This window comes from Aythya fuligula, chromosome 15, assembly GCF_009819795.1.
Source record: "Aythya fuligula isolate bAytFul2 chromosome 15, bAytFul2.pri, whole genome shotgun sequence".
Lineage (NCBI taxonomy): Eukaryota > Metazoa > Chordata > Aves > Anseriformes > Anatidae > Aythya > Aythya fuligula.
This window is the reverse complement of record NC_045573.1, coordinates 2,788,037-2,814,278: the sequence shown is the minus strand read 5'-3', so window position 1 is coordinate 2,814,278 and position 26,242 is coordinate 2,788,037. Positions and strand designations below refer to the sequence as shown.

Below are 26,242 nucleotides of genomic sequence, written 5' to 3'. Positions count from 1 at the left end.
GGACCCCTCGTCTCTGTTTACATGCCCGGCTCCCTGCAGTTTACAGCCCCCTCCTCTGTGTGCTGGGGGAAGGGGGGGGGCCCTGGGGACCCCCCCCATTTATTCCCCTGCCTCTCCCCGAGTGGCCTGAGGGGGGGGGTGGGATGGAGATTTGGGGGGGGGGGTCACAGGTGGCCTTTTTTCTCTTGGTGGCGTCTCCAAGGGCTATTCTCCAGGCTGGGCCCCCCCCTTCCTGACACTAATTCCTGCCACGGGGGGGGGGGGAGGATGGGATCACGTTTTGGGGGGGTTGGAGGGGGTGAGGTCAGCCCCCCCGCCCTCTCCCCGGGGGTGTCACTGTGCCAAATCCCTGCCGGGCTCCTCGGATTTTGGGGATCCGTGGGGTTTGCCCCCGCTCCTCTTTCCTGTGCCCCCCCCTCCCCAAATTCTCTCTTACGGTACGTGTCTGGCCTCGGCGGGGGGGGGGCCAGGGGAGGCAGCCATGCCCCAGGCCCTGTCGGGGGGTCGGGGCTGTAGTGTCCCTGGTAGAAACCCCCCCCCCCCCCCAAAATCCCCCCCCACCTCCTCCTTTTTTTTGGTAAGATGAATTTAGCATTGTTTAGTTATTAAAAATACTGGTTTTTAATATTGAAAATAAAAGCATTTAATATCAACTGCCAGGCTGGGGGTGTTTTGGGGGGGGGGGGGGGGGGGGCTCAGCTTCCTGGGGATGGGGTGGGGGGGGTTTTGGGGGGCTCAGGGGATGGGGTGGGGGGTTTGAGGGGCTCGGGGGGGGCGCAGTGAGAGCCTGGCACAGCGGGCGGTGACAAGTGCAGCCTTTATTGATACCACACCAAGGGGCTGCCCCCCCCTCGAAGCCGGGGGGGGCGGCCCCCCATCTCCTCAGGACAACAAAAAGGGGGGGGGGGGGGAGCCCCTCGCTGCCCCCCCCCCCCCCCCGGTGCTCTTCAGCAAAGCTAAAAGCGCGGGGAGCTCGGGGACCCTCCGTGCGCCCCCCTTAGCAGGATGGGGGGGTCGGGGACAGCTCCGTGCTCCCCCCCCCAGCTGAAGCAGGCTTGGGGGGGGGTCGGGGGGGTCCCCAGGCTTTATGCAGGCGGCTTGCGGAAGGCGCTCCAGGCGTGGAAGCAGCGGGTGAAGGGCCAGGGCTCGTTGCCTTTCCGCACCAGCCGCAGCTTGCGGGGCCGCGCGGGGTCCTTGGAGCGCATGTGCTGGATGTAGACCTAGGGCAGAGCACGGCACGGCTGTCCCTGGGGTCCTGGGGGGGTGTTTTGGGGGGTCCCTGCCCCCCCCCCCCTTTTAGGGTGCCAAATGCTGCCCCCGAGCAGCTCGCTGGGCCCTACCTGGCAGGCTTTGAGGCTCAGCTTGATCTCCACCTGGCTGGTCTGGGTGCCCACCCACATGTAGACCTGCAGGAGGGGCGCACGGGTCAGGATCCAGCCCCCTTCCCCTCCCCGAGTGTCCCCCGACCTTGGGGGGGGGTCCCCGGGACCCCCAGCTCACCTCCTGCCCGTTGTCCAGCAGCATGATGTCGTCGTCGGCCAGGTCGTCCTGGCAGAAATCGGAGCACTTCTCGGACACGGCGAAATAACCCTTCTCGTTGGAGCACCTGCGGAGACCCCGTTAGCACCCCCGGAGAGCCAATTTCACCCACAGGATGCCCCAAAATGGGCACAGCTGGGGAAGGGGCTCGCCCCAAACCCCCCCCCCTCCCCAGGACCCACCTGAAGAGCCGGGAGTGCTTCATGTACTCGGCATCCTCATCGTAGGGCTTCTGGCTCCCGATGCCCACCCAGAAGAAGTTTTCGGGCTCCTCTCCCTCGTTGATCACCTGCGGGAGGGCAGGGGCAGGGCTGAGCCCCCCCAGCCCTCGGTAGGTTGGTGCTGGGCCCCCCCCCGAGCCCCCCAAAATCCCCTCCTCACCTGCTTGCTGTAGGAATCGTCAAACATTTGGTTCATGATGTCCTCGGCCAGCTTGGCCTCGTCGGGGTCGGCTGCGCGGCCCACCCAGGTGTAGACGATGCCCTGGTTGTCCGTGCTCTCAAAGGGGACCTGGGGGCAGCGGGGCAAGCTCAGGGCTGCCCGGGGGGGGACATAAGGGACCCCATAACCCCCCCCCGATGCCACCAGGAGGTACCTTGAGGATGAAGCAGAACTCGGAGTTGAGCAGCCCGGCGTCGGTGTTGATTTGGATGCACCTGGGTGAGGAGCGCAAGAGGGGGCTCAAGGTGGGTTGTGCCTGTCCGTACGCCCCCAGGCAGCACCCATGGGTGCCAGCCGGCCCCCCCCAGGGGCTGTTGGGGGGGCTGACCTGGTGCAGAGGGCCCCGCCGTTGGTGCGGATGTGGTAGAGGCTGGGCTGCGGCGGGCTGGCCTTCTCCTTCCTCTTGCCCCGGTGGATGACGAAGCGCCGCTTGAAGTGCGAGAGGAACTTGGGGTTCTCCTGCTGCTGCGTCATGCGCACCACCTGCACGGGGAGTGGGGGACACGAGGGGCGTGGGGTGACCCCAAAAAACAGCCCCAATACCTGGCTGTGGGCTGCCGGGCCCACCCTATGTGTGTGTGTGTGTCTCCCCTTGGCGCAGGGCTCACCTCCAGCTTGCCGGGGAAGAGGCTCTCAAATTTCTTCTGCAGGCTGAAGGTGAAGGTGAGCCAGCCCATGTTGGAGGCCTCGCGGCCCTGCCAGAAGTAGACGATGCACTGGAAGTCTTCCTCGGGCTGCTTCTCCTCGTCCTCCTCCTCGCCCTCCTCCTCCCCTTTGCCGTCGCCCTTCTTCTTCTTCTCCTCCTCCTCCTCGTACTCCACCGGCACCCAGTACCTGAGGGCAGGGGCAGGGGGTTGCAGAGGGGATTTGGGGAGGATTTGGGGGGGGGATTCGGGGGCTTCACGGAGGGGCCAAGCCGGGCGTTACCTGCAGAGGAAGACGTAGCAGTCGTGGGTGTGGAAGTGGCCGAACTCCTCCTCGGGCAGCCGGGCGAATTTCTTGCCCTCCAGCACGAAGCCCTCCATGCCATCCAGGTCCTCGTTCCACTCCTCCATCAGCTGCTCCGCCTGCGGCCCCCAAAAAACTCGCTCAGCCCCCAACCCTATTCCTGGGGGACGTTTTTTTGGGGGCGAGGACGGACACAGGGGGGCAGCCCCTTCAGCTTTACCTCGCTCAGGGGCATGGGGGGCTGGCGGGGCAGGAAGAGGGCGGTGAGGTCGGCCTTCATCTGGTCCTTCTTCTCGGCGTCCTTGCGGACCTTGCCGGCGAGCCCCCCGTCCTGCAGCACCGTCTCGGCGTTGCGGGTGTAGTCCACGCGCAGGACGTCGTCCCAGTTCTTGAACTTGGACTTGAACACCTTAACCGGGGGTGTAGGATGAGGAAAAGGGGAACGGCCCTTTCCCTAGCATCCCCCTCCTCTCCCTGGGCTCCGTGTCCCTCTCACCTGGCACTCGGTGCCCTCCAGGTTGCGGGTGACCATGGCGTGGCGGGGCCGGTGCAGCATCCCGCACAGCTCCTGGCTCAGCTTCAGCGCCGCCGCCCGCACCAGCCGCGAGGATTTCCTCCCGATCCAGATGAAGACGTCGGACCAGCAGTCCAGGATGTACACGTTCTTGGTGTCCAGCAGGCTCTGCAGCTGGAGGACCCACGGGGGAAAAAGGGGTCAGCACCCTCCCCGTATTTCGCGCCGGGGTCCCCGCTGCCCCAATCTGCCTCTGTGCCGCTACGGGGGCGCGAAACCGGTCTCACTGGTCAGACTGGGAGAGCCTCCCCGCCCCGTCCCGCTCCTACCAGGCGCATCTCCGGCAGCAGGTCGGCCTTCAGCCTCTTCTTGTGCTCCACCGACAGCTTGTAGTTGATTTGGGGCAGCTCCAGGTAGCCCAGCCCCAGCCCCACCTGCGCAGGGGAAGGGGCAGGGGTGAGGGCGGCCGCAGCACCACCACGGACCCCGGGGTTGGCGGCACCTCACCTTGTACAGCTTGGGTTTGTGGGGCTGGAAATCATCGGGGACGCAGGGCCGGATCTCCTCGGGCTGCCCCCCCAGCACCTCCCAGAATTCGGGGGTCTCCTGGCCCTGGCTGAGCAGCGTGATCTCCGCCTTGCCCTTGCGCTCGTTCTTGTTGATCTTCTCGGCGAAGAGCCTGCGGCAGGGACCGGGGGAGGTGGCAGGATGGGGTGAGGTGGTGGGCTCAACCCCCCCTACACCCCCGGGACCCCAAGCAGCCCTACCTGGCCTTGGTGGTGCTGCTGAGCGTGGCCTGGCTCCCCCGCCACACAAAGAGGTCGAGGCCGTGGTCCAGGAGGAACACAAAGCTGGAGGGGCGCACGAAACCAGGTCAGGAGGAGGCAGTGGGGGGTGTCCCAACGCCCTCCCCACCCTTGTGGGGCTGGGGTCTGTGGCTGGCGGGGCTGCCAAGCAGGATTTGGACCCGCATCCTTGCAAAAAAGGCGCTGACACAGCCAATTCCCACCCCAAAGCTGCAGCCACGAGGTCTCGGCCGGACCCTGCCGCCTTCCCAACGCCCCCCCACTATGGGGACCCCGCACCCTGCTCACCGGGGGTCCAGCGACGTCCCTTTCAGCGCCACGGGCTCCAGCTTGACGTTCTTCTTCCCGTAGACACGGTACAGCCTCGAGGAGAGGTGGGTGAGTGAGACGGGGCCGTGCCAGCCCCCCCCCCCAGTGCCCCAAAACCGCCCGTCCCCGGCGCTACCTGGTGACGTACTGCGTGTCCTCCACCGTGAAGAAGCCGCTGGCCGTGCCGCCCTCGATGTAGGAGATGTCGTTGTCGAAAACCTAAGAGAAAGGAGGCGGTGAGGGTGGGAGATGAAGGGTTGGGGGGGCTCTGAGCCCGGGGTTGGCCCCACCTGGAGGAATTCGTCGCTCTCGTCGCCCATCTCCTCCCGCACGCTGCGGCACTCGGCGCCCAGGTAATTGCGCAGGTTGACGGCGTGGATGGCGGAGCAGGCCTTCTTGTCCAGCGTGGCCTCCTGCCCGATCCAGTAGTAGATCTCCCAGTTGAGGGAGCCGTTCTCATCCAGGAAGGTCTGCGGAGGGACGGGGAGGGGTGAGACGGGTCGGCCACGGTCCCCGTTTGGGGACGCTGGGGGGCCCCTGGGTCCTCCCCGGGTACCTTGAGCACGATGTAGCAGTCGGCCTCGTAGAACTTGCCGTGGAAAGCCTCGTCCACCAGCGTGGGCACAAAGTTCTCGATCTGCCAGACGCAGAGGCCGGGCAGCTGCCCCACGTCCTCGCTGAAGAACTCGGAGTAGTCCAACTGGGGCTTCTCCAAGCCCTGGTCCCAGCGGCGAGCCTTCAGGTCCGGCGCCTTCGCCTCTCCGCTCTCCTGCGGGGACGAGGAGGGGGTCACCACGCTGCCAGGCACCTCGGGAGGGGCTGGGACCCTTCTCCTCGCCCTCCATACCTCTATCTTCTTGTTTTTTTCCTGCGCCACGTCCGACATCCCCTTCAGCACCTGCTTGGCTTGGTCGTCCTGGGCAGAGTCCTTGCGCCGCCGCAGCCGCATCTTGCGGGCCAGGGGGTCCTTGGTGCCGCTCCCTGGGGGCATGGGACAGGGTAAGAGGCAGCTGGGACCTCCCCAAAATCCCAGCACGGGGCAGGTTATGGGGTGAGGCTGCTTCCCTGGGGGGTTTTCTCCCTCCCTGCCCCACTTGCCTGCCGCAGCAGCCGCCACGGTGGCTGGGGAAGCCCCGGCCAGGCGGAGCTGGTTCTGCAGGGAGAAGTCGATGTTGTACCACTCCGCTGCCCGGTCCGCTGGCTTGGGGGGCATCACCAGGTTGGGGTTCTCGCGCACGTCCAGGACCTGCCGAGGACATGGAGGGGCAGAGCTCGGTGCTCTGAAGCAATGGGGTGGGTAAAAGGAGTCCCGAATCCACCAGGCGCCCGGGCTGAGCCGCTTTGCGCCGTCGACCCCAAAAACGCTGTGCCCTCCCGTCACCCCATCCCACCCCACAACGGGGCTGCGGTGGGTCGTGGGGTCTCACCTCCACCTCCGTCAGGAAGTGGATGGCCTCCGGCAGCGTCACCAGGCGGTTCTTGTTCAGCACCAGCTTCCTCAGCTTCGTGCACCTGCGGGACGCGGAGACGCTGAGCCCGGGGCGCACGTCCCCCGGGACCCTCTGTGCCCCCTCCTGGGGATTGTCCCCACCTGCAGAGGCTCTCGGGGATGAGCTCCAGGTTGTTGTTGGCTGCCATGAACTCCTCCAGGCTGGCGAGCTTGCCGATGCCCGAGGGGATCCCGTCGAAGTCCAGCTTGTTGGAATTCAGGTAGAGCTTCTTCAGCTTGGTCAGCTTGCAGATGGCAGACTGGGGAAGGAGGAGGCGGCGGGGTGAGGGACGGGGACACGAAAAAAAGGGGCAGGGACGTGGAAAAGGGGTTAGGGGCACTCACGGGCAGGGAGGTGAGCTGGTTTCGGGACAGGTTGAGGGTCTCCAGCTGGACCCACTGGTCGATGCAGAGGGACAGCTCCGCGATCTGGTTGCTGCTCAGGTTGAGGCGCCGCAGGCTGCCCAGGGTGTAGAGGCACTCGGGGACGCGGCTCAGGTCGTTGCAGGACAGATCCACGTCTAGGGGGGGATAAAAAAGGGATGGAGACCCCGGCAGGACCCCCAGGGGGGGGAATCAGAGTCCTAATGAGGGCAAGCAGCCCCACCTGCCAGGTTGGCCAGGCCCTCGAGGCTGGTGGGCAGGTTGCTCTGCGTGCGCTGCGTGTTCCTCAGGTGCAGGGTCTGCAGGGCCGTCAGCGCCGGGAGCTGCCTGCGGGACACAGAGGGGACACGGGGCAGGGATGGCACCGAGGCAGGGCTCAGCACAAGCCCCGAAATTGTGGGATCCAGCCCCCCTCCCCCAAAAAAATACGGGGCCGTACCGGAGCTGCGCGTGCAGCAGGGGGTTGTCGTTGAGGATGAGGGTCTGGAGGTGCACCAGGCGCCGCATCTGCGGGGGGAGGCTCTCCAGCTTGTTGTTGCTCAGGTCGAGGTACAGCAGGTCCGTTAGGTTGATGAAGAGCTGGTTGGGGATGGCCTCGATGCTGCGGGGACACGGGGACATTCGGGGTGGCCCCGGGATCTGGAACCAACCCCGGATCCGACCCGAGGAGGGAGACCCGGAGCGAGGCGGGGTGAGGGATGGAGGGGGCCCATTTTTGGGGATTTTGGGGAGCCCGGCGCAGCCCTACCTGTTGTGGCCGAGGTTTAGGACCAGCATGTTCTTGGCGTTCTCCAGCTCCCGGGGGCACTCCGTCAGCTGGTTGTAGCTCAGGTCCTGGGGGAGCAAAGGCAGCGGGGTGGGGTGGGGTGGGTGCCCCCCGTCCCACCGCCACCACCCAACCCCAAGGACAGGGAGCATCCTGGGGACCACGCTGCAACGGGGATGCCCCTCAGCCCCACTGCGCTCCCCAAAAGGGCACAAGGGGATGTTGAGGGGTGGGAGCAGGACTGGGAGCTGCTGTCAGCCCTGGGGAAGGGCAGCGTTTGGGGGGGCTCTGCGCCTACCAGCACCGAGAGGTCGTCCAGCTGGAAGATGTCATCGGGGACTCCCGAGTTCTTCAGGCTGTTGGCACGAGCCACGATGGCCTTGGAAAGGGGAGAGAGGGGTTGCTGCAGCCTCCGGCAGGGCTGGGGATGGGTTTTGTGCGCCCCCAAAGCACCGGGGGGTGGCTGAGAGGTGCCTGGGGGGCACCAGGGACACTCACCCGCAGGCAGGGCAGGCCGGAGAGCTCGCCGTGGAGCGTGGTGAGGTTGTTGTGGCTCACGGAGAGGTGCTCCTGCAGGGAGTTGGGGAGGGGGAAAAAAGGGCTGAGCCCTCCGGGGCTTGGTCACCTGCAGCCCCCCAAACCCAGCCCCCAATTCCTGGACGCGCTTTGCACGGGGTGATGCAGAAAGGGGCAGACAAAGGGGTGGCAGCGAGGCAGGAGGAGGACCCCGGGGAAGCTTTGCTGCCCCCCCCCCCCTCCCGAGCATCACAAACACCGCTCAGAGCCCCAGGCACCCCCAGCACGGTGCCGAGGGCTCGGGGCTGTGTTTAAGGCACCCTCCTCGGCTGGCACCGACCCAGCGGTGGCCGTGACGTGGCCAAGGCACAGCTCAGCCACGAGCCACACCAAGGGCCCGCTCACACCAAAAACGAGCCGCCCCAAAAACAAAGCCCGGCAGCTGCTGCCTACTGCTTTTTTTTTTTTTTTTTGCTAGAAGATACAAGGGCCAAAAAACCCCATAAGGCTCCCCCCTTCCCTTTTATTTAAGGGCAGAGGAGCTGAGTGGGGTTTCTGCTTTGGATTGCTACAAAACCAAGGCGCGACCCCGCACGGATCAGCCTCGGCCCCACTCCCAACACCTCCCGCATCCGATTTCAGCCACGCGCCGCAGCTCAGCCCTATTATTAGAGGTGCCATGGGGGCGACGAGCCCCGGCCCCCCGGCCTCTCACCAGCTTCTGGAGGGCGGCGAGCTCCTCGGGCAGGTAGCAGAGCCCCGTGCGGTTCAGCTTCAGCCAGCGCAGGCTGCTCATCGCCTTCACGTGCTCCGGGAAGTAGCCACCCTACAGGGAGCGGGATGGTGAGAGAGCTGCCTGCCCCATGGGGTTTATGGGGACACCCCGCTTTGGCCCTAGGGTGGTGGGGGGAGGCTGGGATTGATCAGCCCTGTGGGTTCTGGGGGCTGGGATTGCCTAACCCTGTGGGATTTGGGAGCCAGGATCACCCAGCCCTGTGGGGTTACCCAGTCCTATGGGATTGGGATTTGGTGGGCCGGGATCGCCCAGCCCTATGGGATCAGGATCTGGGGGCTGTGATTGCCCAGCCCTACAGGACCAGGAGCCAGGGGGTGGGATCATCCAGCCTTATAGGATCTGGACCCAGGGACCATGATCGACCAGCTATATGGCATTGGGCCACGGGGGCTGTGATCACACAGCCCTATGGGATCGGGGGACCAGGATCACCCAGCCCTATGGGACTGAGATCTGGGAGCTGTGATCGTCCAGCCCTTTGGGATTGGGACCTGGGTGTCTGAGATCATCCAACCCTATGGGATCAGGACCCGGGGGATGAGATCACCCAGCCCTTTGGGACCTGGGGGCTGAGATCACCCAGCCCTTTGGGATCAGGATCCAGGGGCCACGGTCACCCAGCCCTATGGTATTGGGACCAAGGGGATGTGATTGCCCAGCTCATTGGGATCAGGATCTGCAGTCTGGGATCACCCAGCCCTATGGGATGGGGACGTAGGGACTGTGATCGCCCAGCCCTACGGGACCCAGGGGCCTGTATCACCCAGCCCTACGGGATTGGGACCCGGGACCTGGGATCTCCCAGCCCTATGGGATTGGGACCCGGGACTGGGATCTCCCAGCCCTATGGGGTCACCCAGCCCTATGGGATCAGGACCTGGGTCTGGGATCACCCAGTCCTATGGGGTCACCCAGCCCTATGGGATCAGGTCCCAGGACTGGGATCGCCCAGCCCTATAGGATCGGGACCCGGAACCTGGGATCACCCAGGCCTATGGGGTCACCCAGCCCTACGGAATCGGTCCCATCCCTATGGGGTCACCCAGCCCTATGGGATCAGGACCCGGAACTGGGATCTCCCATCCCTATGGGGTCACCCAGCCTTATGGGATCGGCACCACCCCCGCTCCCTCCCAGCCCTCCAGGCCCTACTCCCTCCACCCCTCCGTGCCCCACCCGGTGCAGCCCACCCCCCCCGAACCCCTCCGTGCCCCAAACCCCCAGCACCGCCCCCCCCACCCCACCACCGCCACCGGGGGGACCCCTCCCGGTACCCGGGGCCGGGCACCCCGGGGCCTGGCGGTACCCTGCGAGCCGGCCCCGGGGGCAAGGAGCGGGGCCGGGGCCGTGCTCCCCCCGTTGCCCCCCGCACCTTGAAGTCGTTGCCGCTGAGGTCGACGCCGCGCACGAAGGGCAGGACCCCGGTGGCCGCCATGGCGGCGTTGGGGCGGAGCGGGCGGGCGCTAGGACCCGGGAGCGGGGGAAGCGGCCGCTCGCCCTCGGCTCCCTCGGGTTCCCGCCCCCAGGCGGTGACGTCAACGCAGGAGCCTCGCTGCTATTGGCTGCGCCGAGGCGCGCCGGGTGCTGCGGGCGCGCCGGCGCGCCGCCACGCGCCGCTCTGCGGGGCTACCGGGGGGTTACCGGGGGGCACCGGGGGGTACCGGGGGGCTACGCGGTGAGTGCGGAGCTGGGGGGGGGACACACACAGGGCACCGGCACGGCTCGGGTTGGGGTGCGGTGCCCACGGGGAGCCCCCCACCCGGCTGCCCTCCCCCGGTAGCCCCCCGCAGCGGGGGTCTCCCCAAAGCTCAGCCCTTCCCGGGGGTCCCGGTGGAGCCCCCCCCCCCCGAAATCCCCGTCCCGTTCCCAGCCCCGCTGTCCCCTCCCCTGCTTGCGCAACGGCCCGGGAGCCGCACCCGGGGTGACCCTTGGTCGGGCCCAGCGTTTCGGTAGCCCGCTCGGCCTCCCCGCTAGCCCCCCGGTGGTTGCCCCCCGGTGGTTGCCCCCCCCCCCCCGGTGCTCGCCCCCCGGTGCTCCGTTGTCCTTCGTCCCCTCCGCAGGTTGGCCATGGAGTTCACGCACAAGCGGGGCAAGCGGCAGGACGACAGCGGGCTGGGCAGCGTCCTCGACCTGCTGCTGGCCAACGCCAGGCTGGTGCTGGGTGTCAGCGGGGCCGCCGTGCTCGCCATCGCCACGCTGGCCGTCAAACGGGTGAGGATGGTTGGGGGGGCTTCGGGATGGGGCTACCGGGGATGCCCAACTCCTCGGCCACATCACCCAGAGACGGGCTGTGGGGCTGCGCCCTCAAGCAGTTTGCCCTCTTTGCTGCTTCGTTTGGGGGGTTTGGGGTGCCGTGTCCCTTCCAGGAAGGTGTCTCAGGTCTTATTCCTATTTGGATACCTCAATGTTTTCCCTTTAAAAATCTGTAGGTGGCTAACGTGCATCTTTCTGGCTTCATAAACTTAATTTTTTGGGCCAGTAGTAGCCCCGCACACTGCTGTGCTTTCCCACGTGTATCAGAGGGGCAGTTGCCTTCTAGTTTGGGATGAGGTGTGGGATTTTTTTGGGACCTCGCACACATCCCCTCCTGCCTCTCCCTCCAGCTGATAGACCGAGCCACGAGCCCTCGCGATGACGGCGATCCCAAAGCCGAGCAGAAGACCCTGGAGGAGAGCTGGCAGGACTTGGCCTTGATCAAAGCCACACAAAAACCTCCCAAGAGGCAGCGAAGGGAAGACCTCAGCGAGCCCCTGCTCCCCCCGGCTCCACCACCGGCACCAGGTGATGCTCGCGGTCAGGGCGCCGGGCTCCAGGGGTGAATGAAGATCACCTTGATGCTCTGGGGCCGCCTGCGTCTGTGCTCCCGGCTGCCTGGGAGCACCACGTTATTTTTAGCTCTGTGGTCGGAAAGCTGACCCGATTGTGCCTTCCTCTGTGGGAGGCTCCCGAGCCGCGGCCCCTTTTTTGGCAGTGCCTGCGCTGTTTGCAGCCCGGGTGGCTCAGCCAGCCCGGCGCGGTGCAGGCTCTGCCTGGGCTTTTTTTGTTTCCCGTTGAACAATGCCTGTTTTTTTTGGGGGTCAGCTCCGTGCAGGGAGCAAGGCGTGCTCGTGGACAAAGGCTGATTTGCCTGGCTTGGTGTGGGGCAGGTCCTGAGGTGCTGTGCCCCGATCAGGATCGTCGGCAGCACCGAAGCGATTTGGCAGGCACCGGGGCAGGGCTGGGGATGCCAAAGGGTGGAGGGGACAAAGAGTGGGGCTGAGGCTAGCAGAGGGCCCTGGCACTTCATCCTGGCCTGGCTGCTGCTGCTTAGCCTGGGCTGCCCTCCTCTAGCACCCCTGGGTGCTGCTGGGTTTTGGGGTTTGAGCCCCAAAACTGCTGTAAGGCGCTGTTAAGGTCAGAGTTCTGCGTGGTGCCCCTCTCGGCGAGCTCAGCCTCACCTCTGAAGGCTGAGGGCTGCACTTGGAGCTCCCGCTTTCACCAGTCACTGGTGCAGCTGATCTGCCCAGAGCCGTGACTTTTTCCTTAGCCCCATCCCCTTCTTGCAGAGCCCAGGGCTTGCCCGGCACCTCCAGAGCCTCCTCAAGTGGAATCCATCCCCCAGCGCTGCCTCACGCTGCAGGAGAAGCTCCTCTTGCACCACAGCAGCCTCCTGGCCGTGCACGAGGCACAGGCAGCGTTCGGCCGGCAGCTGGCCCGCGGCATCTGCACCGAGCTGCAAAACTTCCTGAGGAACAAGTGCCCGGAGCTGCCTTTTGGCAACCTCTTCCTCAGCGGTCCCCTGCTCGACGGCCTCGGGGCTCTCGCCGCTGACCACGTCCACTTCATGCTGCCCGTGGTCCTCGACACCGCGCTCTGGAGCCTCATCCCGGGGGAGGACACGGTGGTGAGAAACCCCCGGTACTGGCTGATCAAGAGGAGGGCCCTGGAGTATTTCCCTCGGGGGTGCAGCCCCTGGGATAAGTTCCTGGTGGGTCGCTACCTCTCCTCCAACGCTCTCAACGAGACCCTGCACAAGCTGCTGGTGGCTTCCATCAACTGGCCGGCCATCGGCAGCCTCCTGGGCGGCCTCATCCGCCCGCTGGTGGCCTCCAGGGAGCTGAGGCTGGAGGTGAAACACGAGGAGATGGAGCTGAGCATCGCCCTCTTCCCCGTGGTGGAGATGGACGGCAGGGTTCTGCTGGCCGCTCCTCCCCGGGGCTTGGTGGAAAACCTCTGGCTGGAGAGCTTCGGCAGGGCGGAGGCCTCCAAGGTGAGGGAGCTGGATGCTGGCGATGCCGGAGCCCGGCAGCGTTGCCTCCGTGTCTTGAACAACGTCTGCAGGAGCCACCCTGCCCTGCACAGACTGAGCGGCAGCCCCTTGGTGCACGTCGTGCTGCACCTCAGCGCCGCGGGGTGGGACTGGGCAGAGGGCAGCCTCGCCGCCCGCTTCCAGCAGGTGCTGGAGGAGCTGGTGGGCTACCTGGAGCGAGGCGTCCTGCCCTCCTACTTCAACCACAAGGTCAACCTCTTCGGCGAGCTGCTGGAGGAGGAGGTCGAGGAGATGGGCTTCTTGCTCTACAGGGCGGTGGCCGAGCCAGAATTGCTGCTGGGGGAGAAATGAGCGCTGCCTGGGGAGCCCCCCACCCCACCCAGCGTCGGGTGTGCCCCCTCTGCCTGCTGCTCCCTGCCGTGGGTTGTGATGCTTCTAGTTGCCTAGTCGGTAAGAGGCCAAGTTCTTGCACTTTATGAACCAAACTCTTTCTTTTTCTGAGCAAAACGTGCCTGAGAAGAAGGGGGCGGGCGGCGGCGTAAGGAGCCTCTTGCTGCGAGGCTCTGCCTTAGCCAGGGGGAACCCAGCCTGCGCCTGGAGTACCTAAAGGCGAGTCCCCTCTGCTGGGAGCCACCACGGGGCAAGTTTGGCCTCTGGTTTCCAGCAAACTGTCTGTTCCCAGCTGCCAGGCTCCCCTCGTGCTCTGAAACTGAGACCTGAGCGGGGCCGAGCTTCCCCTGCCTCCTGGGGCAGCCCCTTCCCTTGGGAGGGAGCTGGAGAGGTTTGGTCCCTTGCTGCTGCTGCAAACCTCAGGGTTTGGGGCGTCCTGGGTGCTGTGTGGGTCCTTCTGCCAGCACCCAACGTGTTCTTCCAGTGCCATGCTGCTGGGCTGGGCTGGGAGCCTCGTCCCTCGCCCAGGCTGGGATGTTGCCAGAACAAAATAAAGCCCAGGGGATGCCCGCACGGCTCTCTGGGCACTGCAAAGTGTTGCTGGAGTGAACGTGACTGCAGGGTTAGTCGTTGGAAAGCCTTTCGGCTGCCAAACGGGCAAGCTCAGCCCTACCTGGTGGTTGTGCCCGAAGGAGGGGCTCTGTGCCCCTTTCCTGGAGCCGCTGTGGGGTTGGAAGGGTGGTGGCAGAGGAGCTGCGGGCTCCTGGGTGGCACTGCCAGCGTCTGGGTGGGTACTGGCTGCTCTAACAAGTCCCCTCCAGCCTGTCAAGTGACCTTTCCGTGCATGTTTTGCTGCTGTCTTGGTGTCCTGTTCTCCTGGAGCCTCGTGGCGTGGGGCAGGAGGGGACGGGAACGATGCTTGGAGCAGAGTGCTTGCAAGAACTGCAGTGGCTCCTGCTGCTTTTTACGGTGATGTTTTGTTGGAGTGTTTTGTTCTTTTTTCCCCTCGGAGGGGCTGCTAGCGGGCTTTGGCTCCGGCCACAGCCCAGGTGTGAAGGAATGCACCCCTGTGTTTAACGGGGAGAGCTGTGCTGGTTTTGCACACTGGTGGGGATGGAAAAATCCTACAGACCTCAACGTGAGCACCTGCTGTGGTTCAGTTTCCTTGAGTTATCTTGTTTATGGGAGGGAAAGAAAACAACAGCTGTGTTTCCTCCCGGCCTGAAGATGAATCTGTTCCTCCAAACCACTTCCCAAGTGTTAGCCGTGAGAATAAACCCGCACTGTGTACCCTGGTCCTCGTCTCAGCTCTGTTTTGTCTCCTCTCCCCTGATAAGGGCTGAAGTTGTCCTGGAGTGCCGGGCTGTGGTGCGAGCTGCCTGGTGGTGCTGAGCTCGTGCCGTTTCCCTGCTGGCTCTCACCACTCCCTGAGCACCAACTGGGGCTAAACCAGTAAAGCTGGTAGCAGCCGGTGCCATCAGCAACGCTGAACCTGCTGCCTGTGTGCTCTGCAGACGTTTCCTGCTGCCGGTGCCATTTGGAGGCTGCTGCCAGCTCAGTGACTGCATCACAGAGCCTCGTAATCCTGTTATTTTCGCCACCGGGTCTGTATTTTTAGGCTACAGCTGTTAAGAGGGGGAGCGAGGGGTGCAGGGAAACGCAACGTGAATTCTCCTGACCTTCCTCTGTAGCTGTAGGCTGACAGCAACGAGCTGTGGCAGGATTAGAAGCTCTTTTTTTTTTTTCTCCAAGCGATCCTGTGCTGCTGTGACCACCCCTGCTTCGAGCTACCCTCTAAAATTGAGCTGTGTCCCCTCAGTACTGACCCAGGGGAGCAGCCCCAGAGGCCTTGGGGGAACAGCTGAGCGCTGCCCCCTGGCAGAAGAGAACAAGGCAGGGGTGTGGAACTCCTTGCTTTGAAGTAAAGAAAGCCCAAACAGAGGGAGGAGGCAGGCTGGCTTTCTCAGGGAGCTCAGACTAAAGGAAGTGCAGGAAAAAAGGCACTCCCTCCAGGTTCAGCCCCGTGTCTCTCTTTCCCTGGACAGCAGCACGACAACAAATGTAGCTGCAGAGATAAAACTGCTTTCCCTTCACCCCTGCGGCTCCCTGCTAAAAAAAAAAAAAGCTGCAGGGAGTTTGTGCCAAGAAAGCTGCTGTATTGTTCCGAGGAGTGAATGGAAAGAACAAGACTTGGGTGGGTGCTTTCACAGGAATCGTGTAACTACTGTGAGCTGGAAGAAACAGCAAGTTGCCACCGTATCCAATTTAAAAATTAAATAATCTTTTAATACAAAGTTATTACTCTAACAAAAATAACTTCCATTAGCTAGCAGCGTCACGCTGGCACGCCTCGAGGTTTGAGGAAGAATGCAGCTTCAAATTCAGGAGCAGTCTCAAACAAAGGCTCTCCCTGAGCACTGCAGCTGAGCTTCCCCTGCAGGGCGGGCACCAGCTCCATCCTCTCTGCACCTGGCTCTCCTTCACGGATGGACAACCAAGGTAAGAGGGGTACGGGGCTGTGACAAAACACAAGGAATGGTGCTCAGGGAGCTTAAAATAAATTTCCACACTGTGGAAAGCCAGGAGGTGAGGAGAGTTAAGCAGCCCTGGGGCTTGTCCCAGTGGCTACGACCCAGCTCCTCATGCAGAAATGCTGTGTGGATGTGACCACAGTGGGAGCTGCAAGTGGACGAGACCCTCTGCAGTTTTCTCTGCAGACTCACAGTTTCCAAATGCTTCCAATTACTCCAATCAGCCCAGCAGAAGAGCAGCTGAAATCCGAAGGATAACACAAGCAGTGGAGCCACTTCTCAGAGCTGCTCGAACCCTTGCTGCCCAGCCCTGCTGAGCGATGAAGGTAGCCCCGGCAGGAGCAGGCTGCACCCAGCCCCTCCAGAAAGCCCTCAGGCTCGGTTCTGTCGCAGCTCCCAGACTCTCAGGAGAAGCCACCCAGGCTCAGTGGTTGTGAGGACAGGTTTTCTTCGTGTGGCCAGGCTGGTGGCAAACGCTACAGGTCCGTGGTTTCTTGGCAGTGCCTCCTGAGGAGAGGTCGCTTGGTCTCTTCATCTTACTCCCCATCTCCCTTGAGTACCCGCTGCTCCCAAAGTGGTGCCACGAGGCGTCTCCAGAAGCCCCTACAAAGGAACGACTTGGATTTAAATACCTTTGAAAACATGCAGGTGAAAATGAGAAGACAGGTTCACAGTGGCAGGAGATCAAGGATTTCACCACCCCAGCCGCTCAAATTAGTCCTGAAACCGCGCTTGGTTCAGATTTGTCTGAGCATTTGCATGTTATCCATTTGTCCTGCAGCATCAGAGAAATGTGTGAGCAGAACAGGGAAAACCGATCTTTCTGGTTGCGTGCTCTCATGCCAGAATAAGACTTGGTTTTAAAGGAGCTCTGAAAATTTTCATTCTACCCCTTTAGGGCCAAATGTCTAAGAAGGAGGAGGCTGGTGTTGAGGAACTCTCTCAGACCACGTCTCCACCTCTGTACTTTGCTTACAGTGCTTCTGTGTCAATGCTTTTTCTGTCTTTTTCTTTTCTTTGTGATTTTTTTAGTGGGTATTTGCTTTCAGCACCTTTCCACTGCAGCCACGCTCGGTGTCAAAGCTTCGGGCAGGCTTGGCCTTTCACTGAGTTCCTAAACTGGGGCAGAGGGAGCACCACAGCTTCCCTGATGTGACACAAGAGGGTTTAAGACTGCCAAATGTGGTGTCACCGCTTCAACTCTGCATCAAGTCGGGAACAGCTCTCCCAAAACCAAACACTAAGATGTGGGACAGACAAATTCTGTCCCAGACAGACAGCTGGGAAGCCTGCTGGGCTTCATCCAGGGCCACATGGACAGGCAGACGGGCAAGCTTACTGCGTGGCAAAGCAAAGCATCCTGCTGCTGCTTAGAGCTCGGTGGATCTGTGATAGGAGGACACATCCTGCTGGCATTCACAGAAAGGTAAGCCTGACTCGGTTGAAGCACAACTTTTGAAGTGCTGTAATGCTGCTGACAGACAGCCTAAGACAAACCTGAAGCCTGCCAAATGTCAGAGTTCCTACAAAAGCTGTGCGGTGACAGCATTATGGACGTATGAGCAATGTCTGCTGGGCTTAGCTTTAAGACCAGCCTCCAAGCCTTGCCTCTCACCCCGAGCCCAGCCTTACCTGGTGCTGCATTTTCGTCAGCCCACTGGAAGAAGCCGCACTGCTGCTCTCTGGGTTTTGAGCAGGTGTGGAACTGCCGCCCCTTGTTAGGACCGTCTTTTTGGACAGTGCGTGTGACAGCTGGCTGCTCACAATTGCAGACTGTGCCACCTCCTGAGCCGGAGTTGTTGCCTCCAAAGAGCTCCGGGCCTCTCCCTCCTCCTCCTGGTCTCTGAAAGCCTGCTTGGCCCCTTCCCCCAAAGGGCTGGGGCAGCGCAGAGCCCCGCGGAGCCGCGTTGCTTCTGTCCTCTGACTGCTCGTTAGCCCAGAGGAAAAAATTGCAGGTATTGGCGTTACATTTGTAAAACTGCCTGCCTTGATTGGGTCCCTCTTTGCGCACCGTTAACAGCGTGGCTTCGTTCCCGCAGTTGCACACCACTGCGTTGTTCCCGTTGTCTGGAGCAGCTGCAGGAGCAGGCCTGTGTGCTCTCGGGGTATTCAAGGAGAGGAGATGTCCCGCTGCCGGGTTCGTGGTCCCCCTCGCCTGCCTGCTGTCGCTGCTTGCTCTGCTGAAGGAGTTGTTGGCCTGCGAGTGGTTGGCTTGCTGGCTGGCTGGCGGCGCAGGCTGCGTCGACCTGTTTAAGTACTTCAGGTCCAGGAGCTCTCTCAGCATCTCATCGCAGCCGCCGATGCAGCCAACAAACTCCAGGGGCATCATGGGTGGAACGCTGCCTCTCTTGAACTTAAACTTCAGCCTAAAAGGAAAGGGAGAATACAAACCTACCAGTTCGTACAGCTTCTCATCAAAGACCACGATTTGGACTTGTTTTTTTTTAATTCTGCTGTTTGCCTCTTTCCCTCCACCTTCCTTCCGTCCCCAACCCACAGGAGTGCTGCTCAGCTGTCCAAGACTGGGACAGAAAATGATTGCCCAGCCTAGCCCACGGAAATCTCTGGCCCTGGTGACTAACACAACGTCTGAGGGGTTACATTTCCCTCGGGGATACCTGGTGTGACCTACCTGTGAACAGGATGGGGTCCACACTCGGCACAGATGCTCTCATCCTTGGCCACGTCCAGCACGAAATCAGGAAACCAGACTGCAGTTTTACAAGCCGGATAGCCCATGCAGCTGAGATAGAACCTGCCGTGGGACAAAGGCACCACATGAAGAAGAAGTAATATCGGGACAGGCAGTGATATTTCTCCTCTCTTCTCAGCTGTCAGAAGCTGTCCAAACAACATTTGGTTTTAACTTGAGAACGAGGTTCAGCTGAGTCCACACAGCTTGTGTAGCTGGTGGAGTTCATCAGCTGAAGCCCAAGTTTTCAAGCATGCTGCAGAGAGAAGGTGAATGAACACTTAGAAAGCAGCCTCCTGTGTATGAAATGATAAAAAAAAGGTCACCGACCCGCCGTTCCTCTTGGTCTTCAGGACCATGTCGTTGTTGCACTGTGGGCATTTCCGAATGGGAACAGGCATAGCTGGGTAGACTTCCTCTTGCTCAGCAATTTCTGTGGCTTCTCCAAAATACTGAGCCAGGGCCTGGTCCAGCCTGTAAGGAAACGAGCAGAGCATCCTGTCTCCTCTGCAAAATGCCATCAGGCAGTGAATTACTGCCTGCTGCCCTCTGCACAGCCCCTCTGAGCTTCTCCATGAGCGTGATGACTCAGCACTGTGCCTCGAGATGTGGGTGTGCCATGGAAGAGGTCAGTGCACTCTGACATCTCCTCCAGCCAGCTCCGAATTTAAAGCAAGCAGCTGAAACCACGATGAGCAGCTAGCAACCTGTGACAGCGTGCCACGCTGAGCTGCCCCATCCCATGCAGATGCCTGCATGCACTGGGCAGAGCTCCAAGAAGACAATGTGACAGGATCCCACTCCAGGCTGAGCCTCAGATGAGAAGCCAGCACCCCTCAGACCAGCAAAGCGAGCGGAAGAGGGTAAAGATAGAACTCACTTGTTGGCTCTGGCCACGGCCTCAATGAAGACTTGTTTGTACTTCTGGACCTGCTGCTGCAACACTACGGACTTGTCTTTCTTCCCCTCGCAGATCAGCTTCAGATCAGCCTCCAGCTCGGCTCGAAGGTCAGGCTTGGACATCTCGTAGCCCATGGAATCGTAGCCTGAGGAGCACATTGCAGGGTAAGTGAAAGGAACAAACAAGGAAGGAACCTGCCCTCCTCCTGACAAGCGCTGCCCCTACCTTCAACCAGCCCCATGCCCAGGTGGCCCGGGAGGAACCTCTGATCTGCTGTGAGGCCCACGTACATCCGGGTCTTGATTGTCTCAATGTGCTCTGCGTGAGTGGCGTCAGTCCCTGAAAGCAGACAGGCTGTTAGTTGAAATTAGGTGCGGAGAAGAGACTTCCCCTGAGCCTACTAAAGGGAGAGGGGGGCAGAACTTATAGCCAGAAGCAGCACTGGCCTCACGTTCTGTTGGCACTGAGGCCAACAAGGTGCAAACATGCCCCTGACCCTAAACTGCACATCCCCTCAGTATTGGGGACACTCTGCAGTCCCCTTAGGATCCCTGGAATTTGCCCACAGGTCTCAACTATTCCCCTGTTTTGTATATTTAAGTAAATTCTTATCTGAAGTGACTCGTAGAGAACTCCCTGCCCTGAGGGTGGGACAGAGCTGGTACCAGGTAAGCTGAGAAGCTGTGAACAAAGCTCTCCCAAGAGGGAAAGGCCACGCTGCCCATACTGACCAATGCCATGTTTCTCCATGAGTGCAATGAGATCCGCTTCTGAGAGCAGCAATGGAGGGCTGGTTTCCCCATCCACCATCTCCACTGTAGTGGGCTGGAAGCGGGACCCTTTCTGATACAGTGGGATAACCTGAAGGGAAGGAGAATCTCTTTGAAACTGCCTCGCTGGATCACTCACTGAAGACAAAAAGCCGTGCTAGCTGCAGGCCAGTGCAGTAACACAACAGCACCCTGCTCTGGAGGAGATCAAGGCTTGGGGTGCTCAGGATTTGCCAGTAATGAGCTGCCAGAGAGACCACGGAATGGCAACTGCAGCTCCTCTGGGTGAGTTACCTTCCCAACGTGGAAGCAGCCCTGTAAGGTCTCTGCTGTGTCAGAAGGGGGAGAATCTAGCCAAAGCTGGCACGATAACATGGCACAGCTCTTCAGCAGAGATGGCTCCAAGTGAAACAGCCCCTGGGGCAGGAATTGTCCCAGAATGTTTTGTAGGGGGGCCTGAAACCAGCTGGGAAGTTTTCCCATCAGTACAACCCACGTGCAGTTTTAAACTGCAGGTGCTCTAGCCTCTCCCATCTATGATTTTCAAGGGTGTTACCTTGTCGCTCCACTTCTCATAAGGATAGACTTCCAGATAATTTCGGGCCAGGATCATTAGTCCTTGAGCAATGAATCGCTCGTTAGCAATGTCAATCTCCACGGTCGTTTCCTGCCCCTTGGCGTCTTGAGAGCAGCAAGCCAAAAAATGGCGCACGATGAATTCATACAGTCTCTGCTCGTTGCCCTTGTGTCAAACAAAAAAAGAGGGTCAGGCTCTCCTCCAGTGTTAGCAAGATGTCAAGAAATAGGTGAGAATACTGTGCTAATGACCATGCTGTTAAGAGCTCTAGCTTTTTTCTTCAAGCATTACCAACCAGCCAGTTGCATCCACCTTTGTCAGACTCACCTGCAGGTTAGCAGTGTATTTGGTGGGGTGAATGGGCGGGTGAGCCTGATCTGATTTGGTTCCACTCCGAGGGGTTGGCCCACCCTGATCCAAAATCCTCTGCGCAAACGCCCCCCAGTTTGGGTCCTGCGTTTGCTGTTGCACTAAGGCAGAGAGGTTCAGCTCCTTGGGGAAAATGTTGGTCTCTGTTCGGGGATAGCTAATGAACCTTAAGAAAGACAGAAGAACACTGAAGAGGTGCTCCAGGACGCTTCCCATTTTATTTTTTTTCATTTATTTTTTTAAAATAACTAAGTTTACCATGACAAATTTTGCTTTCTTACCCTTGAGTATAAAGTTTTTCTGCTATTTTCATGGTTTCCTTTGCATTTATTTTCAGTTTGCGGGAAGCCAGTTTCTCAAGTTCCTGTGTTGGGAGGAGCCAGAAAAAAAAACACACGTATTTGTGCATAACTCTGAGTGGTGAGTAAAACATCTGCTCCAAGTTTCTTTCACATCAGTCTTTTCAGCACAGTTCAAACATACCACGGTGTCCAGGGGCAGGGGCCTCCATTTGCTCTTTGGCTTGCTCCCAACTTCAACAACAGTTGCTACAGGATCCTAAATGCAGAATAAGCAAAAAATCTCCTTGAAGAGTTCACACAGGCTGCTCTTTAAACATCTTGAGCAAGAAGGATGTGGGAAACGTTTAGCTGGTCCTAAATCACACGACTGTTTACAAGCTTTCCTACCTCCATGCACATGTGGTAAAGGACCAGGCAGGCTGTGTGATTAAAGAGCCGGTTCCTCTTCCAGTTGAAGACCACATTGCCATCTTCGTGTTCGTGTGTCACTGTTTTGAAAACCAGATCAGAGTGATATGGTAGGAATGTAGGTGAAACACAGGCAATAGGGCAACGCTACTGGTAAACCTTTATCGTTCTGCGTAATGATCATGGCAAAGGAAGAGGAAATCACCCCTGCAGCAATCGTTTGTTGGTTGCCTGACACTTTTTTCCTTCTCAAAGCCATTAAACCCTTTAAGATAGAGTTCCGTGCTGATTTTCCTCCAGCATACCTTTGATTTTATAGAAGGCTTCAGGAACGAAGGCCTGGATGGCTTTAAAGCGTTCCACTACAAACCCCAGGGTTGGGAACTGGCAACTACCATAGCTGATCAGCTGATCTGCTAAAATATCAGGGAAGATCTTCCGGAGCCTCAGCGTCTGGAATCTGGTGAAAGCAGCACCTGGGAAAACAAAATGGGCACTAGAATTGAATATAACATTGGGGGATAATTGCGATACTGCGGAGGGCTCTCTTTAATAGTCAATTGAGTATTAATTTTATTCCAATTTAAATATTAACAGTTGCAGAAGGCTTTCAGTGCTGGATGAGCCTTGCTCTCTTGCTTTTGCACAGCAGCTCAGGGCTAGCAGTCAGCTCTCATCCCCAAAGCATGGTTACGCACCTATCCTGAGGTCCAGCTCCTGCCTGACATCAACAGCATCGCTGGTTTTTTGATCCGGTTGGGTGAGGTTCTCACAGGCTGTTCTGACAGCATGAAGGGTGATCTCTGAAAAACGGGCTCGGAAAACCTGGAGGTTTGGCTTTACTGTAAGAGGGGAAAAAAAAACAAACAACTTAAGTGACACAAACACCAACGGAAAGGATAAACTAATAAACAGCTGGCTTAAAAAGAGCATGCTCTCAACCCATTCTATGTCTTTCCACTGCAGGAGCGTATTTCTTGTGTATCAAAGCCAGATATTTATCAGAATTACAGCCAGTGGATTTGACCTGCACACAGCAAGACTGATAATTGAGTAAGAATGACATCTCTGGTACTAGATCTGAGCAGTGATACCTGTTAAATCAGCATTTTAATGGAAAGCAGATTGGTGCAACAGATGCTCTACACACCAGCTTTGCAAACATGAATGATCTCAAAGCCGATGTTCTCTCCTTCTCTGTCACAGTCAGTCCAGATCACCAGAGCTTGGCACTGCTGGACTTCTCGTTCAAGGGTTCTCTGAGAACAGAAAACAACACAGAATGAGACATGCCAGGCCGCTGGCTTTGTCATTTCATTTCAGAATGACTCACAAAGTGAACACGAAATGCAACGTGTATCCATAGAGATGGGTTGTTGCAATAACATTTTGTAATTGTCTCTCTCATGAGATTAGGCAGCTTTCAAAAGAAATGATTCATTTATTTATACCTAATTGTTTGTTACAAACGCAGCTTGGATTGGATTGTACCACCGTCTGTTTTCCAAAAACGACATCTTTTGTAAAATTGAGTTGCAATTACCAATTCCACCTTGTTGGGAACAGCTTTCTGCTCTTAACAAAGTAGCTGTTCATTTTCTGCTCTAATTTTACACTAGCAGGAGACTGCCATGATACGGAAGAACAAGACAGTAGTCCTAGAAAATCCAGGAGGAATTTGCCAAACTCTAGAAACTCTGCAGTTAAGAACAAAGGTACAATCCTCCCTCTGAGACAATATTTGCAGAATCAACCTCTGAACTCTGAGTTTCAAGGAAACTGCTACCAACAACATACCTTAATATCCACGTAGTTTTCGGGACAGTATTTCTCGATTTCAGCTTCAAAAAGAGCCAGAGGGTTGCAGCTGTGCCTGGTAAACAGAGGATAAGCAGTGCGTAAGAAACTAAACCATATTGTGAGACATTCACTGGTGCTGTCGCACGAGGAAATGCTGTTCAGGTACAGGAATCAATGTATTATACTATGGGCCTTAACTTGGCATTTCACACAGATTCCCAAGTTACGTTGACTCAAAAGCAGCAAAGAGAGGAAATCTGGAAGGCAGCCCTCAACGTGCAGCTTCTCCTATTTCACGTGCAGAGAACAAAAGGGGGAGGAAGTTGGATAAAACAACTCACTTCCCTGGATAAGTACAAACCATTTGCGAAAGGGCAGCTTGAAATCATGAGCCAGCAAGTGTCCCGAGACGGATGTCATCACCACGGTAACGTTCTGCAAGAGATGGGGCAAGGTAATCAGTGCCCATCGTTGGCTACAAGCTCCCCAGAGCCCTACAATCTGACACAGTTCTCACAACCCAATGCCTCCCTCCTGCTTCTTCTAACAGGCTCCTTTCCCTACAGGCATCTAAAGCTATCACCTTGTCTTCTTTTTTTAGTAGGAAGCTCCCAATTCTAAATAATGTTTTTGACAGGTGGGAAAACAAAAGCATGGAAAGTTGGAAAAAAGCCAAGAAAAGAAATCCTGACTTCTTGTTTTTGCCAAAACCGGATGTGCGTTTCATAACTTCAGACTTTATTTTTTTTTTCTATAATTAGCATTTTGCACTTCTCTAATCCAGCAGTGGACTGAAAGAGAGCCCTACCTGGCCAAACATCTGGCAGTCGTATTCGTAGATCTTGTTGAACTTGGAAAACCCCTCTCTCTGGAAGGAAAAGGAGAGTCGCTAAGTTTCTGGCTGCCAACAGAAGCCAAACAAACCCGTTCCAGCTCGCTTTATGTTACGGCAGGGCACAGAAATACAGGGCAGGTGAAAATCAGGTACTGTAGCTAAAACACCAAGGCAAGGGAGGGTGGATGGAAGTTGCCTGCATCATTTACAGAGCCGTGGGAATGGCATTCTCAGTGTACCAGCATCTTAAAACACACCCGGGGCGGTGCCAGGGTTATCACTGGTACGGAACAGACTTGGGTTGACCAGTTATTGTCCCCACTCCTGCCAAACAACTGTCCTGCTCCACAAGATAATCAGTGCCAGCTCTGGGTACCTTCCATCTAACCGATGTTTGTGGAAGTTTCTAGATGGGGTATTTTGATCTTGAATCATGACAATGTCTTCCTTTGATGCTGTCTGTGCTCAGGTTCTCAAGAACATCTTGCAGTCAGATATGGGTTTGGTCTAGAGCAGCTTCCAGTCCCTTGGCTTGGAAATACCAAGTAATTATGCAAACCGTTAAAGGTCACAAAACAAAGCAGCAGCTGAGAGAAGAGATCTTTGAACTCCCCTTCTCCAAACCACAGACCATCTTTGCTTCGTTCTCTGAACTTCAGTGCACCCCTGATACTTGCTGACGCTGCAGAAGCGGCGTTTTCTGACTGGGAACAGATGGTTTCAGCTCCTGAAGGCTTTTACGTACGCTGCAAAGCTGGGAACAACACCAGGAACCCCCACTGCTGAGCTCAATGCCTGGAGAAAGCTGTCTGCAGGGAGAGCACAGCTGGGGAGCTGAATCCCAGCAGGGCTTCAGGATCTGAAGGAAAACGGGTCCAAGACTCCTAGATCCATTTGGGCAAGCAGTGCTTGTCCACAAAAAGAAAGAGTTTTTGTACCCTCACATGGACAGAAAGGGACAGAGACCCTTTCCAAGCTCTGCATAAGATGCATACAAGAGATCAGGAGCTGCACAGCTGCTGAGGAGGGGCCCTGCTGAGCTGACTGCCTCCAGCCAGCTCCGCCAGACCCATGGGCTTGTGAACAAGAGGCAGGAAGACGCAGCGTGTTCCTACCCGCCGCATCCTGCTGTTGGAGAGCAGATCCGCGATTCCCCGGGCGGCATCGTTCTTCTCGGCCACGCACAGGACCTTGCGGATCCTCCGCAGCGCCGCCTCGTCCGCCGCCCGCGAGAAGAGGCGCCAGGGCTGGGGCAGCATCCTGACCCCACGGCTAGCAGCCAGCCGCGCAGGGAGGCTCATCACGGGCAGCGGGGACGGGTCCCATGGCACCACGGCAGCGTCCTGGCTCGGGGGCCGCTCCCTGCAAGAAGACAGACAGCTTTAGGACCAGGAGCAGCATGTGGATAGCATGGAGAGGCTCGGGATGGAAGGGAGCTGACAGATCTCGCAGTTCCAAGCCCCTGCTGTGGGCAGGGCCCCTCCAGGCTGCCCTCAGCCCCATCCAGCCCGGCCTTGGGCACCTCTAGGGCTGGGAATCCCACAGCTCCTGTGGCAGGGCCCCACCGCCCTCAGAGCGCAGGATTTCTTCCCAATACTTACCCTGGGTCTCCCCTGCTGTGGTTTAAACCCATCGCCCCCCTCCTGTCCCCCTGCCCATGACATCGAGCCCCTCCCCAGCCCCCCTACAGCCCACTGGGGGCTCCCCCAGCGCCTCCCCGGTCCCCATCCCGGCCCTCAGCCCCCTCACGGCCTCCCCCGGCCCCGCTCCGGCCGCTCCCGGTGCCGGGGGAGGGCCCCGGGCCCCCCTCAGGCCCCCCTCAGGGCCTCACCGCCGGCCGGGCCCCCTCAGCTCAGCCCGCGCTCCCGCTCAGCTCCTGTCGCAAAAAGCGGCGCGGTTACCCCGCAGCG

At 59.0% G+C, this 26,242-nt stretch overlaps 3 protein-coding genes across 3 annotated transcripts; 1 reads left to right on the top strand and 2 right to left on the bottom strand.

Annotated features, from left to right (window-relative positions):
• Positions 1 to 946: 946 nt before the first annotated feature.
• FLII (FLII actin remodeling protein) lies at positions 947 to 9,971 on the bottom strand. The gene is made up of 30 exons (XM_032197859.1): positions 9,881 to 9,971; positions 8,428 to 8,538; positions 7,695 to 7,766; positions 7,495 to 7,575; positions 7,179 to 7,264; positions 6,870 to 7,031; positions 6,654 to 6,757; positions 6,392 to 6,567; positions 6,149 to 6,306; positions 5,985 to 6,069; positions 5,656 to 5,803; positions 5,405 to 5,538; positions 5,114 to 5,326; positions 4,848 to 5,027; positions 4,694 to 4,776; positions 4,537 to 4,611; positions 4,210 to 4,293; positions 3,950 to 4,121; positions 3,772 to 3,876; positions 3,425 to 3,616; positions 3,149 to 3,337; positions 2,908 to 3,047; positions 2,589 to 2,814; positions 2,309 to 2,463; positions 2,135 to 2,195; positions 1,921 to 2,049; positions 1,722 to 1,828; positions 1,501 to 1,606; positions 1,341 to 1,406; positions 947 to 1,220 (listed from the first exon to the last, which is right to left on the bottom strand). The coding sequence occupies exons 1-30, from the start codon at positions 9,941 to 9,943 to the stop codon at positions 1,086 to 1,088; spliced, it is 3,798 nt and encodes a 1,265-aa protein (XP_032053750.1). The 5' UTR covers positions 9,944 to 9,971; the 3' UTR covers positions 947 to 1,085.
• Positions 9,972 to 10,573: 602 nt separating this feature from the next.
• Positions 10,574 to 14,442, top strand: MIEF2 (mitochondrial elongation factor 2). The gene is made up of 3 exons (XM_032198039.1): positions 10,574 to 10,719; positions 11,112 to 11,289; positions 12,054 to 14,442. The coding sequence occupies exons 1-3, from the start codon at positions 10,576 to 10,578 to the stop codon at positions 13,106 to 13,108; spliced, it is 1,377 nt and encodes a 458-aa protein (XP_032053930.1). The 5' UTR covers positions 10,574 to 10,575; the 3' UTR covers positions 13,109 to 14,442.
• Positions 14,443 to 15,435: 993 nt separating this feature from the next.
• On the bottom strand, positions 15,436 to 26,201 carry TOP3A (DNA topoisomerase III alpha). Its single transcript, XM_032198034.1, has 20 exons — positions 26,164 to 26,201; positions 25,448 to 25,694; positions 24,306 to 24,365; positions 23,859 to 23,932; positions 23,495 to 23,570; positions 22,848 to 22,956; positions 22,396 to 22,539; positions 22,003 to 22,173; positions 21,677 to 21,777; positions 21,471 to 21,545; positions 21,269 to 21,351; positions 20,946 to 21,153; positions 20,598 to 20,783; positions 20,003 to 20,132; positions 19,497 to 19,610; positions 19,251 to 19,416; positions 18,701 to 18,844; positions 18,311 to 18,433; positions 17,311 to 18,044; positions 15,436 to 16,281 (listed from the first exon to the last, which is right to left on the bottom strand). Exons 2-20 carry the CDS (start codon positions 25,631 to 25,633, stop codon positions 16,103 to 16,105), a joined length of 3,063 nt encoding a protein of 1,020 aa, XP_032053925.1. The 5' UTR covers positions 25,634 to 25,694; positions 26,164 to 26,201; the 3' UTR covers positions 15,436 to 16,102.
• Between the last annotated feature and the right edge of the window lie 41 nt (positions 26,202 to 26,242).